General features: G+C 50.9%; 1 protein-coding gene across 2 annotated transcripts in view; it reads left to right on the forward strand.

The window, feature by feature from the left end:
- FAM207A (family with sequence similarity 207 member A) overlaps positions 1-8282 on the forward strand; it is a 35214-nt gene extending 26932 nt beyond the window's left edge. For both annotated transcript variants that reach the window (XM_029959565.1, XM_029959566.1), the window contains 3 exons: positions 2752-2905; positions 6184-6249; positions 7645-8282. In XM_029959565.1, coding sequence (XP_029815425.1) covers positions 2752-2905; positions 6184-6249; positions 7645-7771 — 347 coding nt within the window. In that variant the 3' untranslated portion in view covers positions 7772-8282. The remainder of the gene's footprint in view (positions 1-2751; positions 2906-6183; positions 6250-7644) is intronic.
- The last annotated feature ends 13255 nt before the right edge of the window (positions 8283-21537 follow it).

The following is a 21537-nucleotide window of genomic DNA, read 5'->3' on the forward strand; positions in this document are numbered from 1 at the left end:
CTGTGTAGTGGAGCTCCTCGTTGCTGAGGAGCCATGGGGGTGATAGGACAGCCTGGAGCTGAGACCTATGCTGCCACCATCTCATCCCAAACCTCTGTGGTGAGAGCCTGCAGTAAGGGAGAACTCTGGGCACTGCTGGTTGTGTTACTGCTCTTTCCCATATGCTACAGGTCAGTGAACCCACTTACCAGACAGTCTGGCCTTTCTCGAGGCTGTGAAATATGAGCTAAACAAAACCAGCCCATGGCAGAAATGCTTCTGTTTCCTGTGGGAAGTGTCTGTATTTTTGCTTCGAGTGTTGCAGCGCAGTAAGAGACTATGCTGTCCTACCCAGTGTAGCAGAGGGATTCCTTGTGTCACCTGGAGGTGTTCTTGGGACAAGCTTTTCCCCTAACACCTTCTTGCCCAACAGAGTTGAAGGCAGATTGTGTTTGGGGCAGAGGGATATGGCTTTCTGCTACACCATGTGCTCTGTGCACCTGAGCTCTGAGCTCAAGTCCATTCACCTGTGATTTCACCATTTGCAGAGGTGTGTCTAACTCCTCTTAGATAAAAAGCTGAGAATTTAACACTCTGTGTGTGAAGGAAACCTTCTCCCAAAAGCTTCACGGTGCCTTTGACATCTGCAGCCCTTTGACACGAAGTATAGTGCTGTGCTAGTGAAGGTCAGCTGCTTTGGAAAAGCCCAGAAGCAGGATCCCTACACTCTCTTAATCCTGCCCTCCTGATGCCTTTGTAGCATCCATCTTTCCCAAGATCATGTGTGTTATTTTGGCCCTGCTGTGGCCTCTTTCCCTCTCTCTTGTCTCTGAAATCGCTAAGTTGAGGAAATACAAATGAAATACAGAGGCTTTGCTTTGAGCAGAACACCAACACAGTAAACTCCGTGCCAAATTAATCTCCCTTAGAAGATACTATGTGTTAGAAGTGCTTTACAGGCACAAAAGTACCTAAAAAAAAAATTTTTTTTTTGTGGAGAAAGAACTCTTTACCCCCCAAAAGAGAACCCAATTTGGACAGCTGAGGTTGTTACCACTGCATCTCTGTTTTCCTAAATCTGAGTTTGTTGTTTCTTGTTGTCCCAGGGCTGCTCTTGTGACACTGGATGCCAAGACCCTGGGAACCAAAGTTCAGCCCAGTAGAGCAAATGCAAAACTTGGAGCTTTCTTCCATTCCAATAAGTAATCTTAGGAGAGACTAGAGAGGGGAAAAAACTTATGTAATGCTTCAGACATTAGAAGTATGCGCATTTAAAAATATATATATTGCATGGCTCCTCAGACGAACAAGACTTCATAGGAAAAGAATTTGGGATGTTTGTGCAGAATCAGGTGTCTGAAAATTTTAAGCACATACTGTTTATGAAAGCACTGAAGTAGTCAGCTTCATAAAGCCAGACCAAAAAAAGAAGTGATGCAGAACAGAAAGCTGTGTTCTTGGCAGGGATTGCTGCGAGGAGAAGCGTTTCCAATCCAGATTTGTCACAAACATCCATGTACAGCAGAATTGCAGTTCATGAAAAACTGTTGCTCTTCAACTCAGCCGAGTTGGAGAGCAAACAAGGCAGAGGTATTAAAGGAGCCAGCAGCCAGCCAGTGAATTTGAGTTCTACTTCCTTGAGATTGTGGGAGCAGGATTAGACCCGAGATTGTGGTCTGTAAGTGGGACTGGCTACTTTTTTTGCTCCCACCAAAATAGTTCTGTGGAAGCTGTTGGCCTGCCTGTGCTACCAGCTTGGCCCCACGGCTTCTGGCACTCTGTCATGTCCACACATGGAGTTTTTAGCTCAGCACTGAGGCTCATCCTTACAGTTGTCCAAGGGACTTCTGGGTCAGGTTGGGGCATCTTGGAATTCAGCTGGAAGCTTGTATGAGTCCTGGGCTTTTGTGGGCTGTCTAAAGGGCATGTTCTGCTGGAGCTTGCCCTGGCAACTGCTGGCTCTGTGAAGCTTGGGCAACTGTGGGACTTAAAACTACACCAGGGAGCCTCAAGGACTGAGGCAGAAGCCTGTGGGCTTTCAAAGCCCACCTCCCGTGGCTGAAGGGGAGACTGATATAACATTTGTGGAGCTTTCTGTGCCCACAACCATGTCAGAGCTGCTGCAGGGAGACTGGGAAACGTGGTTCTGAGGAAGAGCCATCTGTCTCTGCCACTTGATGCAGTGCTTTTCTAAGGGTCCAGTTTATCCAGCATCTGGTGGCTTGCACTCCACCATGAGTCATGAAGGTGAGACCTTGACTCGCTCCAAACTAAGTAAACAACTGAAATTAAGTCCATCTTTTCTGCCTGTGCTAGGAGACCACTGTTTGGTCCCAGCAGCAAAGCAGAGATGGGGCTGTGCCTGTTTAAGGCCAGATGTGGAGCTGACTGTACTTGGTTTGTCCCTTCCCCTCTTGTTTCTCTCACCCAGTTCCATGCAAGGTCAGTGTGGGGTTTTTTGCCACACCAGGGCTCCTGTGCTGTGTTGCTGTGAGTGATGAACAGTGTAAGGGATGGGAGCAGTTCAGACAAAATCAGTGTGGGAATTTCATTTCCCGTTGCACTGTCAGAAGGGATGTATAGAGTTATAAGCAAACACAACCTGTAAGGGGGGAATAACCCAGCTGCATTATTTTTGGTCTTTCCCTGGTTTAGGTCACTTCTGGCCTGTTGTTCCTCTAGGTGGTTAAGCAGTCTATTAATTTCTTAGCTCAAGGGTTATCTCCTGCAGACACTTCTCCTTCCTTCAGTAGTGCCTTATTTCTGATTCAGAAATAGAAAGTGTGAAGATAATGAAGCAGAAGCAAAAAGCCGAAGCAAAGCGAAAAGCAACACCTGTGGTGGGAGACATGCAGCCCTTGATGGAAGCCCTACCTGAGCTCTCTGACCTGACTGCAGGTGGCAGGGGCAGGAAGCCAGTCAAGAGGTACGTGCCATTTTGGGGATGGGCTGTGTATTTCCCTTCTTTCTGCGGGATGAAGTGTCCTTCAGCTCAGCTCGTAGCTACAAGCTTCTAATTCTTTGAGGAGCATTTTTTTCTTGGTTTTTTTTTTTCCTATATACCACCATTTATTCAGCCTGCCCTCTCTTTCAGTGGGAATGAACAGCAAAAGTACAAGCAAAACTTCAAGTCTTGCAGAAAACAGACAGTTGCTTGGCCAGAGTTTGGGGCCAGGGCTTACCTGAGCCTGAGTGGGTGGCTTTGCCCCCTTTCTGTCATGATGTGATCTTTTCCAGTATGAGAATTGAAGGACATCAAATGTATGTAGTGAGTAACAGGTTCAGTACAAGCAGGAGGCTTGCTGCTTTGCACAGCTCCTTGCCACAGGTTGTCAGGGCTGAAGGAAGACTGTATGTTCAGGTGGGACCTGACAAATCCAGTGAGAACAGCTCCGTGGAGGGCTTGCTGCATGTCTATAAAGTGCAGCTGGCACTAGTCTGAGCAGCAAAGAGTGGAGAGGATGTGGCTGTACACTTGCCTTGGTCTTAGAATCACAGACTGGTGTGGGTTGGAAGGGACCTTAAAGCCCATCTCGTTCCAAACCCTTACCGTTGTCAGGGACACCTTTCACTAGAGCAGGTTGTTCTATGCCCTGTCCAACCTGGCCTGAGACACTTCCAGGGATGGGGCATCCACAGCATCTCTGGGCAACCTGTGCCAAGGCCTCACCACCCTTACAGGGAAGAATTTGTTATCAGAATCACAGAATATGCCGAGTTGGAAGGAACCCATCAGAATCATGAAGTCCAACTCTTGCCCTGCACAGGACACCTCAACAATATCCAATCTAAAACTGCTCTCTGTCAGCAAGAAGCCATTCCCCCTTGTCCTGTCACTCCAGACCCTTGTCCAGGATCCCTCTCCAGCTCTCTCGAAGCCATTTTGGAAACTGGAAGGGGCTCTAAGGTCTCCCAAGAGCCTTCTCTTCTCCAGTCAGAATTCCTCCAGTCTTATCCCTCTCTGGCCATCTGCTGCAGGATGCTTTAAGGCAAAACACTGGCCAAAATACTCCTCCCAGCAACTGCAATGACCTTCTCTTTTGTAGTGCCCTTCATAGCAGAGGGTGTGTGGCACACCTGGAAGTGTTTGGTGATCTTGCACGAATCTCCAGACTTGGAGATGTGCTGTCAGCTCCCTCCCACCCCCAGACCTCCTGTGGGGGTGTGGAATCCCTAGTCTGTCCTTTTGGAAGCCTGAGTCAGCACAGTGGAGATGGGAGTTTGACACTGGGTGATGTCAGCCAGATTTGCCTATGACATGCCAACCCAAAAGCAGTCCCCCCTCAGTAATGGCATGGAGGAGCTACAGGGCTCTTCTTCCCCTTGCTGGCTTCTGGCTTCCTGGATGTGTGTGCAGAAGTGTTTGAAATAATCAGAGGAGGCTTTTACAGGATTTGAATCATTGCAGAAAGGAAGGGTAATACTCTGGTGATTTGTCATCATTATTAATAAAAGATTAGATTCTCCAAGAATTTGATCTCCTGCAGGGTAAAGGCGCATTACAGGGAGGTTTTTATTCTGTTTTATAATGAATGAAGGCAATGAAGTGTAATGAATCTGGGCTGCTAACGTGGTCCAAGAGAACAGGCAATGTGCTGGTGGTTTTGGAGGGAAGTCCAGCCTGGGATGTACTCTAGAATAGCTTTCCTTTAGGCTTTGTCACCCTCTGCAGAGCTGCTCATTTCTGAAGGGGCTGCCATGGTGACTTGGTGGCACACACGGGTTTGGCAAGCCCTGCTCTGGTGACCATGGGTTGCCATCCAACTTGAGAAGGGATTTCCCTGAGCTTCTGTAAGCATTCCAGGCAAACTGGGACAAGAAATTGTTCCTGTGCTGAGCTGTTAAGAATGAGGGGAGGAGGAGGGGAGGGCAGGGAGGGGAGGCAGGGACGGGAGGGAGGGTCAGGGAGGGAATATGTGGAGCAGGAGCTGACTGAGTAGAGAGGGGTGATGGAAGTGAGTAAGGTGAATGAATATGAGGCAAGTGAGTAGGAGGGAAGGAAGAATGGGGGAAAAAAGGCAAAATAACAGGATGGAGGGTAACATGTCAGAGAGGGAAATAGGAAGAGGAGGTCACCGTAACACTGCCAGCAAGAGACCAGATCCTGCTGTCTTGAAGAGAAGGCAAGGAACTGTTGTGTTTCCTAACCTTTGGGGCAGATCTGGTGAGGAAGGTTCTAGCTCCCAGCACCCACCAGTATGGGAAGATTCCTCCTTGAGGAATCTGCCCCAACAGAGGGGTAAGTGGCAGACCCTCTTCCTCCCCCTTGGGCTGTTGCTGGGGCTCAGCCTGAGGGCAAATAGGAGAGGAGCTACCCCATGGAGGCAGACCCACTTCCCAACTTGTTTCTCCTATTAACTTTTATATCTGTCTAGTGCTGAAGAATGGAAGTTTCTTCTCCTTTCCTTAATGTCCAGTTCTACCAGCAGCTCCCCTTATGCACTTCAAGTCCCAAAAGCAATCGCTGCCCTTCCTGTGTGTCCCTTGCTGGGACTCAGCGCTGCCTTTGTGGTAAATCTCTGCTGCTGCTTGGCATCAGGCACTGTGTGGGATGGGATTACACCTCTGGTCTCCTTGGACTTTGCCCAGGAGTCAGGAGTGGGTTACAGAAAGTGCAGATCCATACCTGCTGCTGTGCCTCCGCTGCACACAGTGCACCATCCTGCATTCCAACACATTATATCCCAGTGGTCCCACTGCGGGATCCAGAGCAGGGCTGGCAGTATCCCATGGATGCTTCTTGCTGAGTGTACATAGCACTGTCTGTAAGGGATGGCTGCCGAGGCTGAGGCTCTGCAGTGTCAGTGGGAAACGTGAGCCGTGCAGAGGTGACACACGTGGCAGTGAGAGGAAGTTCAATGGAATCTTTTCTCTAAGCAACAGGATCGGTTTGACCTGGAGGTCAGTGATAAGCAGAAAATGATCTGGGCATGGACAGCTAATGACCAGTTCTGGAACGAAGCGATCCGGTTTTTCTGCAGTGCCTCCTGCTCTGTCAGTCTGTGCCAGAAGGAGTTTGCATTTCCATGCAGTGCCTGGCTGTGAAATAACTGCCTTTCAGGACAGTTTCCATGCAGGACAATTACCTGTCCTCTCTGGGAGGGCAGATGCAGAATTCCTGGACTGCTTCCATCTCCGCAGACATTTCTAAATCGCAGCTCTTCTCTAACACTCGCTCACTTGTTTTGTTTCTTCTCTCCACAGCCATATAGCAAAGGCAGAACCATCAGACTTCTGTCTGATGAAACAAGCTCAGAAACATCGGCTCCTGTAAGTACCCAGTTACCAGTGTCCAGTCCTTGCTGAGCCTTACAGAATGGCTGAGACTGGAAAAGACCCCTGGGGGTCATTGGAAGGGACCCCTGGTCCAACCAGCAGGGTCACCTAGAACTGGTTGCTCAGGACCATGTCCACAGGGCTTTTGAATATCAACAAGGATGGAGAGTTTAAATGCTTTTGAATGATTCCTGGGCTTAGTCTGGCAACTCCTTATTCCTCTGTGTAATCTCTTGGATAGTTTATACTGCCACTAGGCATCAAGAACTTCATTTTCACTCAGCACAGCTCTCTTGGGGCTAGGCACTGTGATCTGGCAGTGTTTGCTTTCATGTTTCCAGGATTTCTGTCAGTTCTGAGCCATTCAACTTCAAACTGAGGCTGAACAGTCAGGCTACAGATCTCCAGCACACTCCATGAATACCCTTCTCTGTCAGAAATTGGCCACTGTTGGTGCTGGGATGCCTTCCTTGCTCAGTTCTGCCTTTCTTTACTTTTTAGCGGTCTGGGAAATCTGTGCTTCTTGGGAGGGAAATAGCTTGGAGTAAGGTCTTGAGGTTTGTTTCCCAGGATATTAGTTAGGGTAGGAGGTTCCCTAGGACTCACCGTATTGCCCCATCTGCCACAACCCAAGCTTCAGATTTGGCTCCTCTCTTCCCTCTGCCAGGGGCAGGGCTGGCATTGAAGGGAAGGCCCATACTTGGGAGGGGAGGAGTTGAATGCCAACAACTATGTGTCTGGCAAGCATGTGGAGAGCCTGGCAGCCTGAGGGAGATGGGGATGCTGCAATGGATGTGGCTGTGTGAAAACTCACAGGTTTTCTTTTACATGCCTACTCTGTTCTTGTTTTTCCCTGGGTGCTTGCTTTTTAAGACAAGACCATTTCCACAGCAAGCAGCTGCTCTTCCCATGGCATCTAACTAGTGTTGCACATAGGATTACCAAGCCTTTCAGCAATGAAAGGCTGGTAGCAACCAGACTTTCAGCAATGAAAGTCAGTAGATGAGCTGTCAGAAGAGAATCTGATTTCGTGCTGGTGCAGTCTGAAGTAATTTTCATTCCTGGTGATTTACCAGATACCCACAGTCCCTTGATCTACTAGGGAAAAGTTCTGAAATAACCATTTCCAAGTGATGCTGGGCACTAACAAGATTGTTTCTGTCTCTGTGGCATGAGATCAAGCCTCTGACTCCCATGAAGCTGGCAGCAATTTGAGCTTTGCCCTCAGCTAAATTAGGTTTATTTCTTGCACTGTCTCTTTCTGAGATTTACACCCAGGATCACTCTGTCTTGACAGAAATCCACTGCTTTATGAGTTTGGTCCTTATCTGCTCGGTTTCTTTTGTGTGAGGCACTTAGAGAATTTGCGTGTTGTTTTTCTTTCCTCAGAGAGAAGGAAGTGGCTCGGTTTCATGAGGTTATCACCGATCCCAAGTACAGAGCCAACCCCCTCATGGCCATCAGCAACCACCTCTCCAAGAGGCTGAGGCTGGGGGAAGAAGGGAATCCCCTCTAGAGTGTCAGCTGGGATCAGAGCAGCGCACCAGGGTGCAAAGTCCCTGGGCTGCGAAGGAGCACATCTCTGACATGACCTCTCAACTGCTTCGGTCCTTGGAAGCAGTTCAGCAGATAATTAAATCCAACAACCCTGTTTTCTGTCTGCAGGAATAACACAGCTCTCTCCTGATAGGGGCAGCTGCCTCTTTGCAGGCAGTCTGCATGGAGCAGGGTGTTCTGTGGGATCTTTGTACAGGCATTAATCTCCCTGCAAAGTGTCTTGATACATTTGCTCTTCTTGTGAGCAGGCACAATTTCTGAAATTGTGCCAATGGCCATGCATCTGTTTTCTGTCGTTTCCCTCCCCTTCCTGACAACTCTGAAAAGAGATTCCCAAGTGCTGTGTTGGAATGGGTCAGGACTCCAAGCCCAGGAGACTGTTGGAGATCTGTCAGGATGAATGCTGCTGTTCACAGACATTGTTTTATGTGAGAAATTTAGCTTTGGAATAAACACACTTTCATACAGCACTGAGTTTGGCTCCTGTTTTGGTAAATAGGAATTGAAATATGAGCTTATTTCCATCGCTGGAAAAACTACTTAAAACAATTGTTTCTTCCTTGTGCACAGTGAATCAAGAGACTGCTACTGCCTCACGCAACACAAGCAATGAGAAATCTCTGCGGATCATGTCTACCTCATGGACTTGCCTTCTCTTGGCCTTAAAAGCATGTGCTTCCCATGGGTGATGCTCACCCCTTTTGGCCTTTCTGTTCCCTGTTTGGCCTGCCCTATAGGAAGTGTCCCAAAATGTGTCCTGCCTGCAGGCTGTGAACTTCAGCTGGTCACTTGCATGTCTGGGGCTGGGAACCTCTGCTGTGGGGGAAGGCCTTTCCTTCCTCCGGACACCAATGTTCACAAATCCCTAGGAAATTTTCATGGGGCACAGCTGAAGGCAGGGCCATCCCCTACTGGAGGTGATCCCAGTTTGGCACACAAAAATATCAGTGCTGTCTCTTGAACATAAAAAGAAGTTTACTGATGCTTCTTAACCTTGGGAAAGCAACCTGCTGCAACTGACTCTGACCCAAGTTAATGCCTAAAACCACCTGCAATGGGAGTGGCTGGCACCTTGATCATACCTATCTCCTGCCACACTGGTAGTACTGCTGTTTTTCTCTCTTTAAGCTGGACTGTTGAACAAAGGCAGTTTGCCTGATGCCACTTGGCTCTGGCAGTGCAGACACTGTCACTGATGCTGCCTGTTAGAGAAATGTCACTGTGACAGCCCTGCTCCCCCAGGGCCCAGCAGGAGCTTCCTGCTGGCAGAGGCCACGGAGAGATGCTGACTGTGTCCCGTCCTCCATCCTGTTGCTTTCGGGCTGGCTGGCCCCAGCTGCAGCCATCCTTGTGCTTAAATGGGGAGAAGGTGGGAGATGAAGAAGGTAAAGACATCCAAGAATTGAGATTGTTCAGCCTGGAGAAGAGAGGGCTCTGAGGAGACCTTAGAGTCCTCCCCTCTGCCATTACCTAAAGGGTCTCCAAGAGAGCTGGAGAGAGACTTTGGACAAGGGCCTGGAGTGACCGGACAAGTGGGAATGGCTTCCCACTGCCAGAGGGCAGGGTTAGATGGGATACTGGGAAGAAATTCTTCCCTGTGAGGGTGGGGAGGCCCTGGCACAGGTTGCCCAGAGAAGTTGTGGCTGCTCCATCCCTGGAAGTGTCCAAGGCCAAGTTGGATGGGGCTTGGAGCAACCTGGGCTAGTGGAAGGTGTCCCTGCCCATGGCAGGAAGTTGGAACAAGATGGTCTTTAAGGTTCTTCCCAACCCAAACCATTGTATAATTCTCTTATTCCATGATTCTAAGTACAGAGGAGGATGAAGGCTGCTCCTCTTATTGGTGAACTGGGCTCTCAAGTGGATAGAGAAGTGTGTGTGCAGGGCAGGAGGCACAGGAGGCAGCTGGCATGGCACGTTCTTCCCAGGAACTTGTCCCTAGGGAAAAAAAGTGAATCTGAAAGGCCATCAATCCCAGGCTACTTAGTTTTCTTTTTGCAGGTGGTTCCAAGTAACTGAAGAATCGAAGCAATGCTTGGATGGCCTGGATTGAAATGTTAAGGAAAATCCTCAGCTGGCAGCAGGGCTGGTTATAGGTATGTGCTAGGGTAGGTTTTGCTGTGGGTCATGTGCCAAGAGATAGCCTTCTACCTTGTTGTAGTTTAGGAATGGTACTCCCCAATTCAGTGCCCCCACAGAGACTCTCCCAAAGCAGACACTGCTCTCTCCCTTTCCCTCCCCCTTCCCACTCTGGCGGGGTGGAGTTGAGACTTGGAGGACAAAAGGTGAAGATCTCAGAAACTTCCTCTGCCGTGTTCCCCCATAGGGTGATGTCATGGATGTGCTCTTAAGTGTTCTGGAGCCTCATCCTTCTCCAGTGCAGTCTGGAGCAGTCCATGGTAAATAGTGGGGCTGTGTTTCCATCCTTGAGGCAGTCAGTTCCAGGTGTACTGCACACCTCTCCAGGTGAAAGCAAACCGTGGCCTACATTCTGCTGCCAAAGGAATGGAGAAGAACACATTAACAATATCGGTGGTGGCACCACTTGGCTGCCCTGGACTCCAGTCCGTACCATCTGGTCTGTCCATCAGTACCTGTTGTTCTACAACCTCAGCAGTCCCACAGCAGAAGGATCCTCTGAGAAACCAGGTGAGGTATTCTGCTGTCTGATTTCCTCTGTCTCCACAGCAGCTATCCCAAAAGCCTTTTGTGTCCTTGAATTACCCTCTCCTGGGAGTATATGCCAAGGATACATGGGGCCTCTGGGCCAGTCACAAGGGGATATTTCTGCCCTTTGTTCCTGGTCAGGCTCACTTCAGCTTCCAGAACAGTCAGCTGCTGGGATCCCCCTGTCAGCCCAAAAATAGAGATGGATTCTGCCCCTACATATCTTGATGGCCTCAGGGTACATTGTGCTCTGGCATAAACTAAAGCCTTATACTCCTACGGGTCCAATGTGCCATCAGATCCACACAGTCCAAAAATCCACTCATGACTACCCAGCCTTTCTAAGAGCCCCTGCTGTTTGGGGCTGGAAAGGAGATTTCTGTGTACAAAACCAACTCCAAGCACTTTGGAGCCCCAAAAAGCATTGCTGGGGTGAAGGGCTCTGTGTGTGTAGCTCTTTCCAGGACAGCAGCAAGGCAGGGGCTGTCCCCACCTCTCAGGCTATGCATGAACTTGCCAGCACACGAACTGGTTACAGCCAGAGCTGTTATCTGGAAATTTGGGCACCAGCAGAGCAGACATCCAGCACTTTTCCCCTGCTCACCCTGCTCGCTTGGTCCCATCCTTTCCCTTCAAACGACTGGGTGCCAACAGAGCTGAAGCCTCCCTCTCTGGGAAGTGAAGGAGTGGCTGAGCAGGCAGAGGTGTTGAGCAGGGTGACCCCCCTCTGTACTGGGTGACAGCTGTACCCAGGTGGAGGTGTTGAGCCATGTGACCCCCCTTGGTACCTCCTGTAGCTGTGCTAGTGGCCCTTCATCTGCTTGCACAGCATCACTTCACCTCGAATGGGCCACTTGGCTGTGTGTGCAGCTCTTAGCCTGCTGTTTGAAAATGTTGGTCCCCTGGTAATTTAGCAGTAGTTAAACATGTGAGTGTTTAGAACTCCAGTTCACAGCCTGCTGCTGCAGGCATCTCCTGCCCCCGCCATCCGAGCAGTTGAGCAAAGGACTTAAAATCTGCCAGGAAACAGGCGTCTGAGACACAGAGTCGCCTTCGCAGTTGGCATGTTTTCAGGATGATAAAAGCTTTCACGCCTTTTTTTTTTCTTTCTTTCTTTTTTAAGATAGCAGAGTGGGAAAAAAATAGCTTCCAAGCTGTAAGGAGTAGTTGTGCCAGAGGGGAGGGCGGGGGCCCAACCCGGCAGCTCTAGGCTTGGCAAGAAGTGAGTAAGCAGCAAATGCGCAACAGCTCGGGACTGGAGAAATTTGGGACTACTTTTCTGAGCTGCTTGCTTCCTTGTTGGTGATTTCGCCTTTGAAGGCTGTTCAGAGAACTGTGTCTGAGAGGAGCCTGGGTATCCTGTCCATCTGGTGGTACCGGTGGATATTTTCAGCTGCACACAAAGTGGTGGGTGGAAGGGGATTCTCCCTTTCCAGCAGCCAGTGGGTAGTGTCTTTGGTGTGCGGGTTGCAAAGGGATAATTTTTAATAGCAGCTCTTACTCCTCCCATGTTTCTTCCCACTACCAGTGATGGCCCCTCGCAGTTGGTTCCTGCTGGAGCAAGGGTTGCATCAGGGCAGCAGCACAGCTCAGAAGAGCACAGTGAGTCACACAGAGCTGGTCCCAGCCCTTCATCTAACCCAAGGAAGTCCCTGGTGTGAGCATGGAGCCTCCCTCCTCCTTCCTTCCACTGGCTGGCTTGTCTGCCCTAGAAAGTTTTCCTTACAGACCTTGTACAAGCAAGCACCCCCATCTTCTTGGCCCGTGGAGACTGTGACTTATGCTGCGTAGAGAGCACTTCTGCTCATGCTCCGGGTGTAGCCATGAGCTGTATTGTGCCCATGGCTTTCTTTTTTGCCTGGACCTAAGCGTCTGTGATGGCTTTTTCCAGCATAACCCCAGTCAACTCCAGCACTGAGGCACATGCTGGTGCTGTGGGTACTGGCAGAGTGGAGCTGGCTGCCTCCAAGGCTGCCAGGGAAAGCTTGTGGAGGCTGGGGTCAGGCAGGAGAGCCTGGATAGCCCCTGCCAGCTGCTGGCTGGGTGCAGTGGAGCTGGGGGGCTACCATGGTTTCCTTGAGATGACTCCCAGGTTCTCCTCTCCATCAGCTGGCAGCAGACCCTGGGTCATGCCATGGTCTGGTGCAACTCCAGCCCTCAGTTACACTTCTTACCTTGTACTTAATGTGACAGTGGCAGCCGGTGAGGAGCAGTGGGACTATTGGGAACACTGGGTCTCTGCTGCAGTATGGTTGCTCTCCTCAGCTCCCTGGCCAGGGCACACTGGCACTGACTCCCTTCCCATGCATATCTTCACCACAGCCACGGGTCAGTCTCAGCTTTGAACCTCTGTGAGTCACCAGGGGATGCATCTGTAGGTTTGCTGTCTGGCGGGGGAGGAGGTGTCTCCCAGCTCACAAAAAAGGACTTGCACTCCTCATCCTTCCCTAACTTCCCACGTCACCAGTCAGACCCCAGCCCACAGGAACGTCTGCCTGGGACCCAGCTGGTCATGACTCAGCCTGGCCACAGCTGTCCTTGCAGCAGCCCAGGTCCTGGTCACCTCCTAGTGAGCTGGGGCGCCTGTCTGGCTGTACCGTGTACGGGGCAGGGTGACCGTGTGGAGGTGGAGCCCCCAGGCCGTGAAGAAGCCATATTTTCTCCTTTGAATAGTAGTGCTGAACTTCCCTCCTCCATCCCTGCCCCTGCATGCTCTGCCCAGGGCAGCTTGCCGGGGAGGTGGCTGCAGGTGCCAGCAGGCACCGCGATGATGGTCGTCAACAGTCCCAGCACAGGCAGTGTGGCTGGTCCAGCACCCAGGGAGCTCCAGGGAGTTCAACCTCCAGTGACTCCTCCTCCTTCTGGCCCTGAATGTGGCTGGCAGAGCAGAGACCTGGCACTTCTGACCTTCTGCCACTCTTGCATGTTCCAGTATGTGCAGTGAGCCCTTTCCCTGTGTGGGGTTATTTCTCCCCTCCCCCGATGCCCTCTTCCCTGGCTAATCCTTACGTTTCCCACCCTTTATGAAGCCACTTGCATGCTCGTACCTGTTTCTTTTGCCCTTTATTTACAGCACAGGTACCTCTGAAACCAACCCATGGTGGGTTCCTGCAGGAGCAGTCTCAGGGAACCTGAGTGCAGGAAACCTACATGCAAATTCAAGCTGTGTGATGGTTTTGGAAGCAGATGAGATTGGCACCAGCAGCTCCTTTCATCCAGGTGTTGCACAAGAGAGGGGTGAGGTGAATCACCTGACCCAGCCTTTGCCTCTGAGCACAATTTGTCCCTGCCCAGAATCATGGGTTTCACTATGGCCTTTTTGCCTTTGCTGGCTTCTCTGGCCTTGGTGGCCATCCTACATGGATGTGCTTTCACATTGCTGTGTCCTGGCCTTTTCAGAGCACTCAGGGAGGTGCAGGATGCATCAGACCCTCCCTTGGGAGATGCAGTCCTACTCCTGCTCTTCACTTCCTGACCTTTCACCAGTTACTAATCCCAGGAGGGCTCTCCCTCTTATGCCGTGGCAGCTCAGTTTCTTTAAGAGCTTTTGGGTATTCTTTAAGTGCTTAAGAGCATTGCCACATGCCATTTTGAAATCCCCATAAAGCTTGGTTAATTGGATCACCCTTATCTCCATACTCACCATTTCCTTGCAAGGGAAGATCATGCCCTGCCTGCTGACTCTTCCCTACGTGATAACTATCCGAGATCTGCTGATTCTGCTCTGAACCATGGTTACTTCAGTGTGAGGCATTAAACCTGGCTTTGTGTTTTTAGTTTGATGAGCAATTTAATCCTGTTCAGACATTTTCCCTGGGAAAGGCAGCAGTGTGTGGCTCTGTGGTTTCTCTCCCCCCAGTCTTGATGCCTCATTGGGTGCTCCAGAAACCCAAGCTGGGACCGGAGTCAGGAGTGACGTTGCTGACAGGGCTCTAACAGCTGAACAGTGGAATGAGGATTTTTGTGGTGGCTTTTTCCCTTAGCCAATTCAATTGTTTCCTTATGAGGAAGCTGTTAAATAGTGCAGGCAAAACACAGTGCCTCGCCAGCAGCATTGTTAAGACTTAGACCTTTGCATGCGAATGCTCTGAGATTTTCCAGGTTGCTTGATTCCAAGCAGGGTGCATAAAATATCATCTAAGGGCTTCTCTCTGCTTTAACGATTGGTGTTTCCATGCCAGACAGGCTGAGTTGGTGACCCTGTGTGAACTCAGTGTCATTTGCACATGAACTGCTCCCATTAGCACACCGGTCTGGCTGTGTCTGCTCATTGTGGCTCCTCATCCCAAACATCTGGGGAGCCAAAGTTGTCCCTGAGGGCACTACCCCAGGGCAGTGAGGAGTGGGATCTGGACCCCTTGCTTAGTGTTCATAAAGTGGGGATTTCTGTGGTTTAATCTAGTGCAGGTTCTCTTTGACACTGAGTGACCTGGGGGACAGGGAGTGAGATGTCACAGGGCTGGTGGGGACCACAGCAGGGTGGCAGGGTCTCTGGTGCCATAGCAGGTCTGCTCAACGAGTGTGTAGGATGCAGTTTGCTGTGCAGGATTGTTGACAGTGGCATGCGACACATTGTGCACTTTATGCTCCCTGGACTTGATTTCAGTGACATAAATAGAAAAGGAAGCTAAAACAAAGAAATATCCCAAACAGGAAGGTGCTGGAAAGGGAGCAAATGTCAGGCCCCGAGCAGGTGAAGGCACATGATGCCAGGATATCCTCCCAAGGGAAGGAGATGGAGGAAGAGATAATCACGCTGGCCCAGGCAACCCTTTGTTCCACACTCAGCCAGCCTGGGAGGATGGACAGACAGACACCAGAAGGGGCCAGGAGGACAGACTGTTCTCAGCTGAACACTTCATCTGTATTTAAAGTGTGGTTTGTCTGGCTTTAGCCAGTCCCAGCTATTTGAGGGACTGAGGGACAGAAGCCAACACATGTGAGGGGAGAGGCAAGAAGAGTGGCTTCCTTGTGGGATGCTTCTGCTCCTGGCCCCCTGATCTCCGCAGGCTCTGCGGCTGGGCAGGGAGGAGGGGGCTGCTCAGAGCCCTGCAGTGGGATAGGGCCACAGGGGGATCAGTGCCTCCCACAGCATGCCAGGGCTGCAAGCCCAGACACTGTCTGATGGGTTTATGAATGCGCCCATGGTGCCACGGGCCGGAGCCATGCCGGCGGCTCCGGGCTCCAGGCTGGAAGCAGTGTTGGTGTGCCAGGCAGAGGGGACGTGGCTGTGTTTACAGCTGTTTTGGATACGTCTCATCTGAACACGTATACAGCTGTCCTGGATACATGTAATCACTGCTCACCAACATGATGGTTAATCTAAACACCTTCCACTTCACTGGGCAAAACAACCACTGCCTGCTGCAGGAACCCGTTTGCTTTGGGAGCAGGGAGGTGTTGCTGTGGGAAGACACTTAACTCTTACAAATCTGTTGATGTTCCTCCACCCGCCTTCTGGTCCTCTGTGTAAAGGCAGAGCTCGTGCTGCTTTCAGGGGTCCCATGCCCACAGTGCCTGAGGTTGGCGGTGGGCTCCGAGTGAACACTTGGGGTGCTCGTCATTGCTTAGTGTGCAGTGCAGTGTATCAGAGAAGCAGGGGATGCTGCAGGCACCTGGGGTGAGCTCTGGATGCTGCTACTGATGGTGACCAGCCTAATAGAAGTGGCAAACCAGTTCAAGCAGTCCTTTTTCACACATTTTTCCCTTTTCCCAAAAATCTTGGGATTTTTAAGCCAGAGATGTTGTCCTTGTACTTGAATGGCACTTGCTGGATCTTGCTTCCAGTTTTCCCTCCTCCTAATTCCCAATGTTAAGTTTGCTTTTTTTGTTGTTTTGACCTCTCCTTGTCACAGCTCCACAGAAGGTCAGGTCGGTCTGTCTCTGTGCCAAAGCCTCGCAGCTGAGCAGTAGCAGCCAAGCCTACACTGCATTTCATCTGCCATGATCAGAACTTCCTTAGGTGCTCATGGTTTAAAAATTGGCCTTGTGTTGGTCACTGAGCAGGTTGGTTCATGATCTGTTGCTGGGCACTCCTGAGACTGTCCCCAGGGCAGTCCTGCACTTTGGCTTCTGGTCCTGCCTGCCCACTGTGACCCAAGGGGGTCACTTTTCCATGTGTGGCACCACACAGCCACATGCCCACAGCCACCCAGCTGGCAAAGGGGGAGCCAGAGCCAGCTCCACCCTTCCTCCACCCTGTCCCACAAGTGGGATGAGAAGACAGGAGCATTGCTGAAGTGCCTTGAATCGTGTGCTGGCCTTAGAAATTCGTGTTGCAGACCATCTGCAAAGCAGTTAAATCTTTGATTAGGCAGCTGTGCTCCCCAGTTGTCCTCCAGCAGGCAGCCACTGCCCCAGTGAGGATGCCATTGTCCTTCCATGGGACAGCCAGCTTGCCACTCTGCAAGGAATGGGTTAAACATCCTCCCTCCTTCTCTTTACAGCATGGCTTTGGAAGCAGGTTCCCTTGGCTTGGCAGCTGCTCCACCGAGGATCATATGGCAACAGCAGGGAGAAACTACCAAGCTGGGATCTGCTGCCAGGGTTTTTCAGGGATGCAGCTTCTGTGGGGTTGGTGGCACAGAATGGTGGAGGAGGTGATGTGTCTGGCAGTGCATCCACCTCATCCTCAGGTGAGGTCAAGGAATCTGAAAGTAGATCTGGATAAACTGGCATCTTAGATCCAAGGTGCGGCTCCAGTGTGGTGGGTGTGGGATAGGAATTCTATATTGCAAGAGCTGTGCACCAGAATGGCAGGGCCAGCAGACAGGGATATGTTCAGCACCTGCCCTGAAGGCTGTTGGGATGCCAAAACAGGAGTGTGTCACTTTGGACTCTGCTCTGTAGGTCAGAGCTCACGGGCAAAATGCCTGCAGAAGATGCCAGTGTGTGATGCAGAGGGCACATGCAGACAGAGCCACTAAACAGCAGCAGGAGGTTCCAGCTGGTGGTCATGGGCACGGCAGCAAGGCAAGGTTTCAAGAAAATTCCCTGAAATCACAGGCAACACTTCTGGGAAGAGTTGGTCATTTCTGAAATCTGTGGCTCTGGCAAGCCCACAGTCATCTCAGCTCCTGAAACTCCCTGTGCCACAGGGATGTCCACTGTTGCACCAGCCTTGCTGGTGACACTGGCTGGCACATCAGCCACGGCTGGGGAATGCTGAGGGAGCACCACCAGCCTGTGCAGGAGCCTTATACTGGGCACAGCCCCACACCCACCAGTGTTAATTGAGCCCTGAGCCATATCCTGGGGTGTGGGGACTCTAAGGAGCAAGGCCAATTTGCAAATCATGTTGCCCTGAGGTGGAAGATCACTTCAGAGTGTGGCAATTGTGAAGCTGCTTTTGGCTTGTGGTGGTTTTGTGTGAGCGACAGCCTAGTATTTCCAATTTCCCAGGACTTTGATGAAAAAGTCATTGTTAAAAAGCCATTCATTTATTAAAATAAGTTTACAAAAAACAAACCAAGCCAAGAAAAACCAAACTAACAAAAAAGCCCCTCACACAACAAGGTCTGGATGCTTTGGGAAAATGTGATGTCTCATAAACATCAGCAACTGTGTCACAGTGGTGCAGCTCAGCAAAGGCAGTGCTATTTGGGGAGGGCCCCCTTTCATCCCACAGTGGCAGGGAACCAAGCTGATCCATGGTGGAATTGGGCTGGGATCAGCAGGATGAGGAGTCTGGGAACACATTGTGCCTCCCACCCCGCCCTCACCCCTGCACCATTTCACAGAATCACAATGGGTCAGGTTGGAAGGGACCACAGAGGATCGTCTGGTCCAACCTCCCTCCTCAAGCAGGATTATCCCAAAGCATGTGGCACAGGTTTGCATCCGGACAGTTCTGGAATATCTCCAGTGAGGCAGATTCCACACATACTCTGGGCAATCTGTGCCAGTGCTCGGTCACTGCACAGGGAAGAAGTTCTTCCTCCTGTTCAGGTGGAACTTCCAGGGCATCAGTTTCTGCCCATCACCTCTTGTCATGTTGGTTGGCACCACCAAGAAGAGCCTGGCTCCATCTTCTTGGCACCCCCTCTTTAGATACTTATAGACATGGATGAGGTCCCCTCTCAGTCGTCTCTTCTCGAGGCTGAAAAGGCCCAGCTCCTTCAGCCTTTCCTCAAAAGAGAGATGCTCCAGTCCCTTGATTAACTCTATTAGCTCTCCACTGGACCTGCTCCAGGAGCTTCATGTCTCTCTTGTACTGAGGAGCCCAGAACTGGACACAGCACTCCAGATGTGGCCTCCCCAGGGCTGAGTAGAGGGGCAGGATCACCTCCCTCGACCTGCTGGCAATGTTCTTTCCCAGCGTGAGCCCTCATGGGGGCCCTGGGGCTGATTTTCCTCCCTCTGGTGGAGGGCTGGAGCTGGACAGAGCAGCCCTCCTTGTCCTTGGACTCCAGAGGGGCTAAAGGGGACATCCCTGGGTCCAATTTCTGTCTGTCCAGGGGTGTACATCCAGATGTCCTTGGGGGGACCAGCTGTCCCTGGGCCAGCACCTCCTCAGCCTCTTCCAGCCCAGTGGAGGAGCACTCGCTCCTCATCAGTCATTAGTTCTCAGCCTTGACCCCCTGCTCCTGCCCCAGCAGTGATTTCCCCAACATCCTAATGGGACACAACTGCTGTGGCCCATGACACAGAGGTGGAACTGAGGAACATGGTTTTGTCCTTGCTGAGTTCACTGCTAGTCCTAAAGTAGGGGAAAGAATGTAGTAGTTAGTGTTAAATTCCTTGAGCTGAAAATAAAATAGGGTAAGGAAATGCAGACAGGCATTCCCGGAGGTGAAGGTTTCACCAGCCAAGAGCAGCCTGCCCACAGGCGCTGCTGCTCCCAGGCAGGGCAGAGGCAAAGGATTGCATCTGAGAGAAGGAAGTGCAAAAATGGATTGTTGTTTCCAGCACTGGCTTTTGTGCTGCTCCTATTTGCCTCCCTATGGACGCCTGCACGGATCCATACCCCACCCAGAACAAAGAGAGAAGGAAGAAGCCACATGTGAGCAGAACAGCTGCACCTGGAGCCCATGCTGGGCATAGAAGGGATGTGGTAATGTGGATGTCACCATCCAAACACTCTGGAGAAATGGGTGAGAAAGCAGAGTTCTCAGCATGAAGTTTTCATAATACCAAGGTGGTTGGTGCAGCAGCACATATCCAGGACCAGAGGAAATGGCCTCAAGCTGTACCAGGGGAAGTTTAGATTGGATATTGGGAAAAATTTCTCCACTGAAAGGGTGGTTGGGTAACCTCAAAGGGACAGATATCTGGGAAAGTTAACATTTCTCCTTGACTAGTTGATGTCTGTGGTCAGCTGTGGCCAGGAATGAGACTTTGGGACATTTTCTGCTATGAAGTGCAGAGAGGAGTGATACCGTGCTGCAGGTCTGAAAAATCATGAAAACTGGGAAGAGCAAGGCCAGTGCTGCCTTCTGCTGTGTTCTGCAGCATCCCATGGGCTTAGCTTGGTTCAGGATCTGCAGATGTCTTTAAACTGCAATGATCTGCAATGGTTTTAAACTGAGAGTAGGTTTAGATTGGATATTGGCAAGAAATTCTTGGCTGTGAGGGTGGTTAGGCCCTGGCACAGATTACCCAGGGAAGCTGTGGCTGCCCCATCCCTGGATGTGTTCAAGGTAAGGTTGGACAGGGTTTGATCTAATGGAAGGTGTCCCTGCTCATGGCAGGGGGTTGGACAAAGGCTTTAAGGTCAGTTCCAACCCAAACCATTCTGGGATTCTGTGATTCTTTGTCAAGAGCAAAATGGAAGTCATTGCTCAGAAACCTGCTCCCCAAGTGGCCATGTGCTCTAAGCCTGCTGTCACAAAGAGACCGTGTGAGAGCCAAGTTTTAAAGTAATTATTTAGTCGTGTTCTTCAGGAGGCTGAAGCCATAATGCACACAGAGAGCCGTGGTAGAAGCACTGATGAACTTTGCTGGTGGTGTTTGGGTGGAGATCACTGTTCTAGTTACAGGAGCTGGAACCACTTTATCACCACGTGGGTATAACCAAAAGTGTGTATTCTACACCCTCTGTGTCATTTCTGAGGGACTCTTAATAATGGATCATTTGCTGAAGCTGCCCAGGGCACACCTGATACCTGAGGCTACAAGCTGGGTGTTAAAGAACCCTGTGAGGAGTGTTTCTTTGTCTTCAAACCCATGACTCAGCTGTGATAACTCCCCTCCAGGAGGCATCAGCACCTTCACCTCCAGCCCAAGGGGGCATCTCTGCTAGTGGACTGGCATAACAGGCAGCTGCAACAACCTACATCGTCAAAGTCTCCAAAAATACTCCACAACTCGCTGAGTTAAATCACCCACTGTGAAACTCCCTGCCCTGGGGGAGGTACTGGGCGTTCCCACCCGAACCTGAGCACGTATCTTGGGGTTTTGGGACTTCTGGTACTGCTTGTCAGATCCAGAGGAGGACCAGAATTCCAACAGGACTGCGACTGTCACTCTTGACAAGACTGTGATCATCACTTCAACAGGACCATCGTCCAGACCAACAGGTTTCTTTTCGTTTTCCTTTGCCCCCGGGGGGGGACCATATGGAGCTCAGCACAGTGGTGGATGAACACCGTTCTGTTCTTGTCCCAGGGCGTGGGCTTATACATCTGTATTTGTGGGTTAAAACCAGTTTTCCTGTATTGTTGCATTTATTGTAATTTTTTTTATTTTTAGTAAATTGTAACTTTGACTTGTAATCTCTCAAGTTGGGTTCATTTCCACCGATTTCCTTTTAAACCGGCACAATCACTCACTGCTCCCTAGAAAACAGTTTGGCCTTCTCATCTTGGCGTGGCGGGATGGACACGGACAGGGACATGGGCACAGACATGGACAGGGACGTGGACAGGGACGTGGACAGGGACATTGACAGGGACATCTCATCCACGATGATGTTGGAACGGCAGAGGCTCAGTCCTCGGGCGCTGCAGCAGGTGCTGGGTATCCCCGGCCCAGCTGAGGAGCTGTCCCCAGCTCTGAGCGCCGCGGAGGCCGGTCCGGCACCCCTGCGGCTGCCCCTGGGCAGAGGTTCGGGAGCGGGGGATC

Source organism: Manacus vitellinus, unplaced genomic scaffold (genome assembly GCF_001715985.3).
Source record: "Manacus vitellinus isolate BGI_N305 unplaced genomic scaffold, ASM171598v3 scaffold_20_pilon, whole genome shotgun sequence".
Taxonomy (NCBI): Eukaryota; Metazoa; Chordata; class Aves; order Passeriformes; family Pipridae; genus Manacus; species Manacus vitellinus.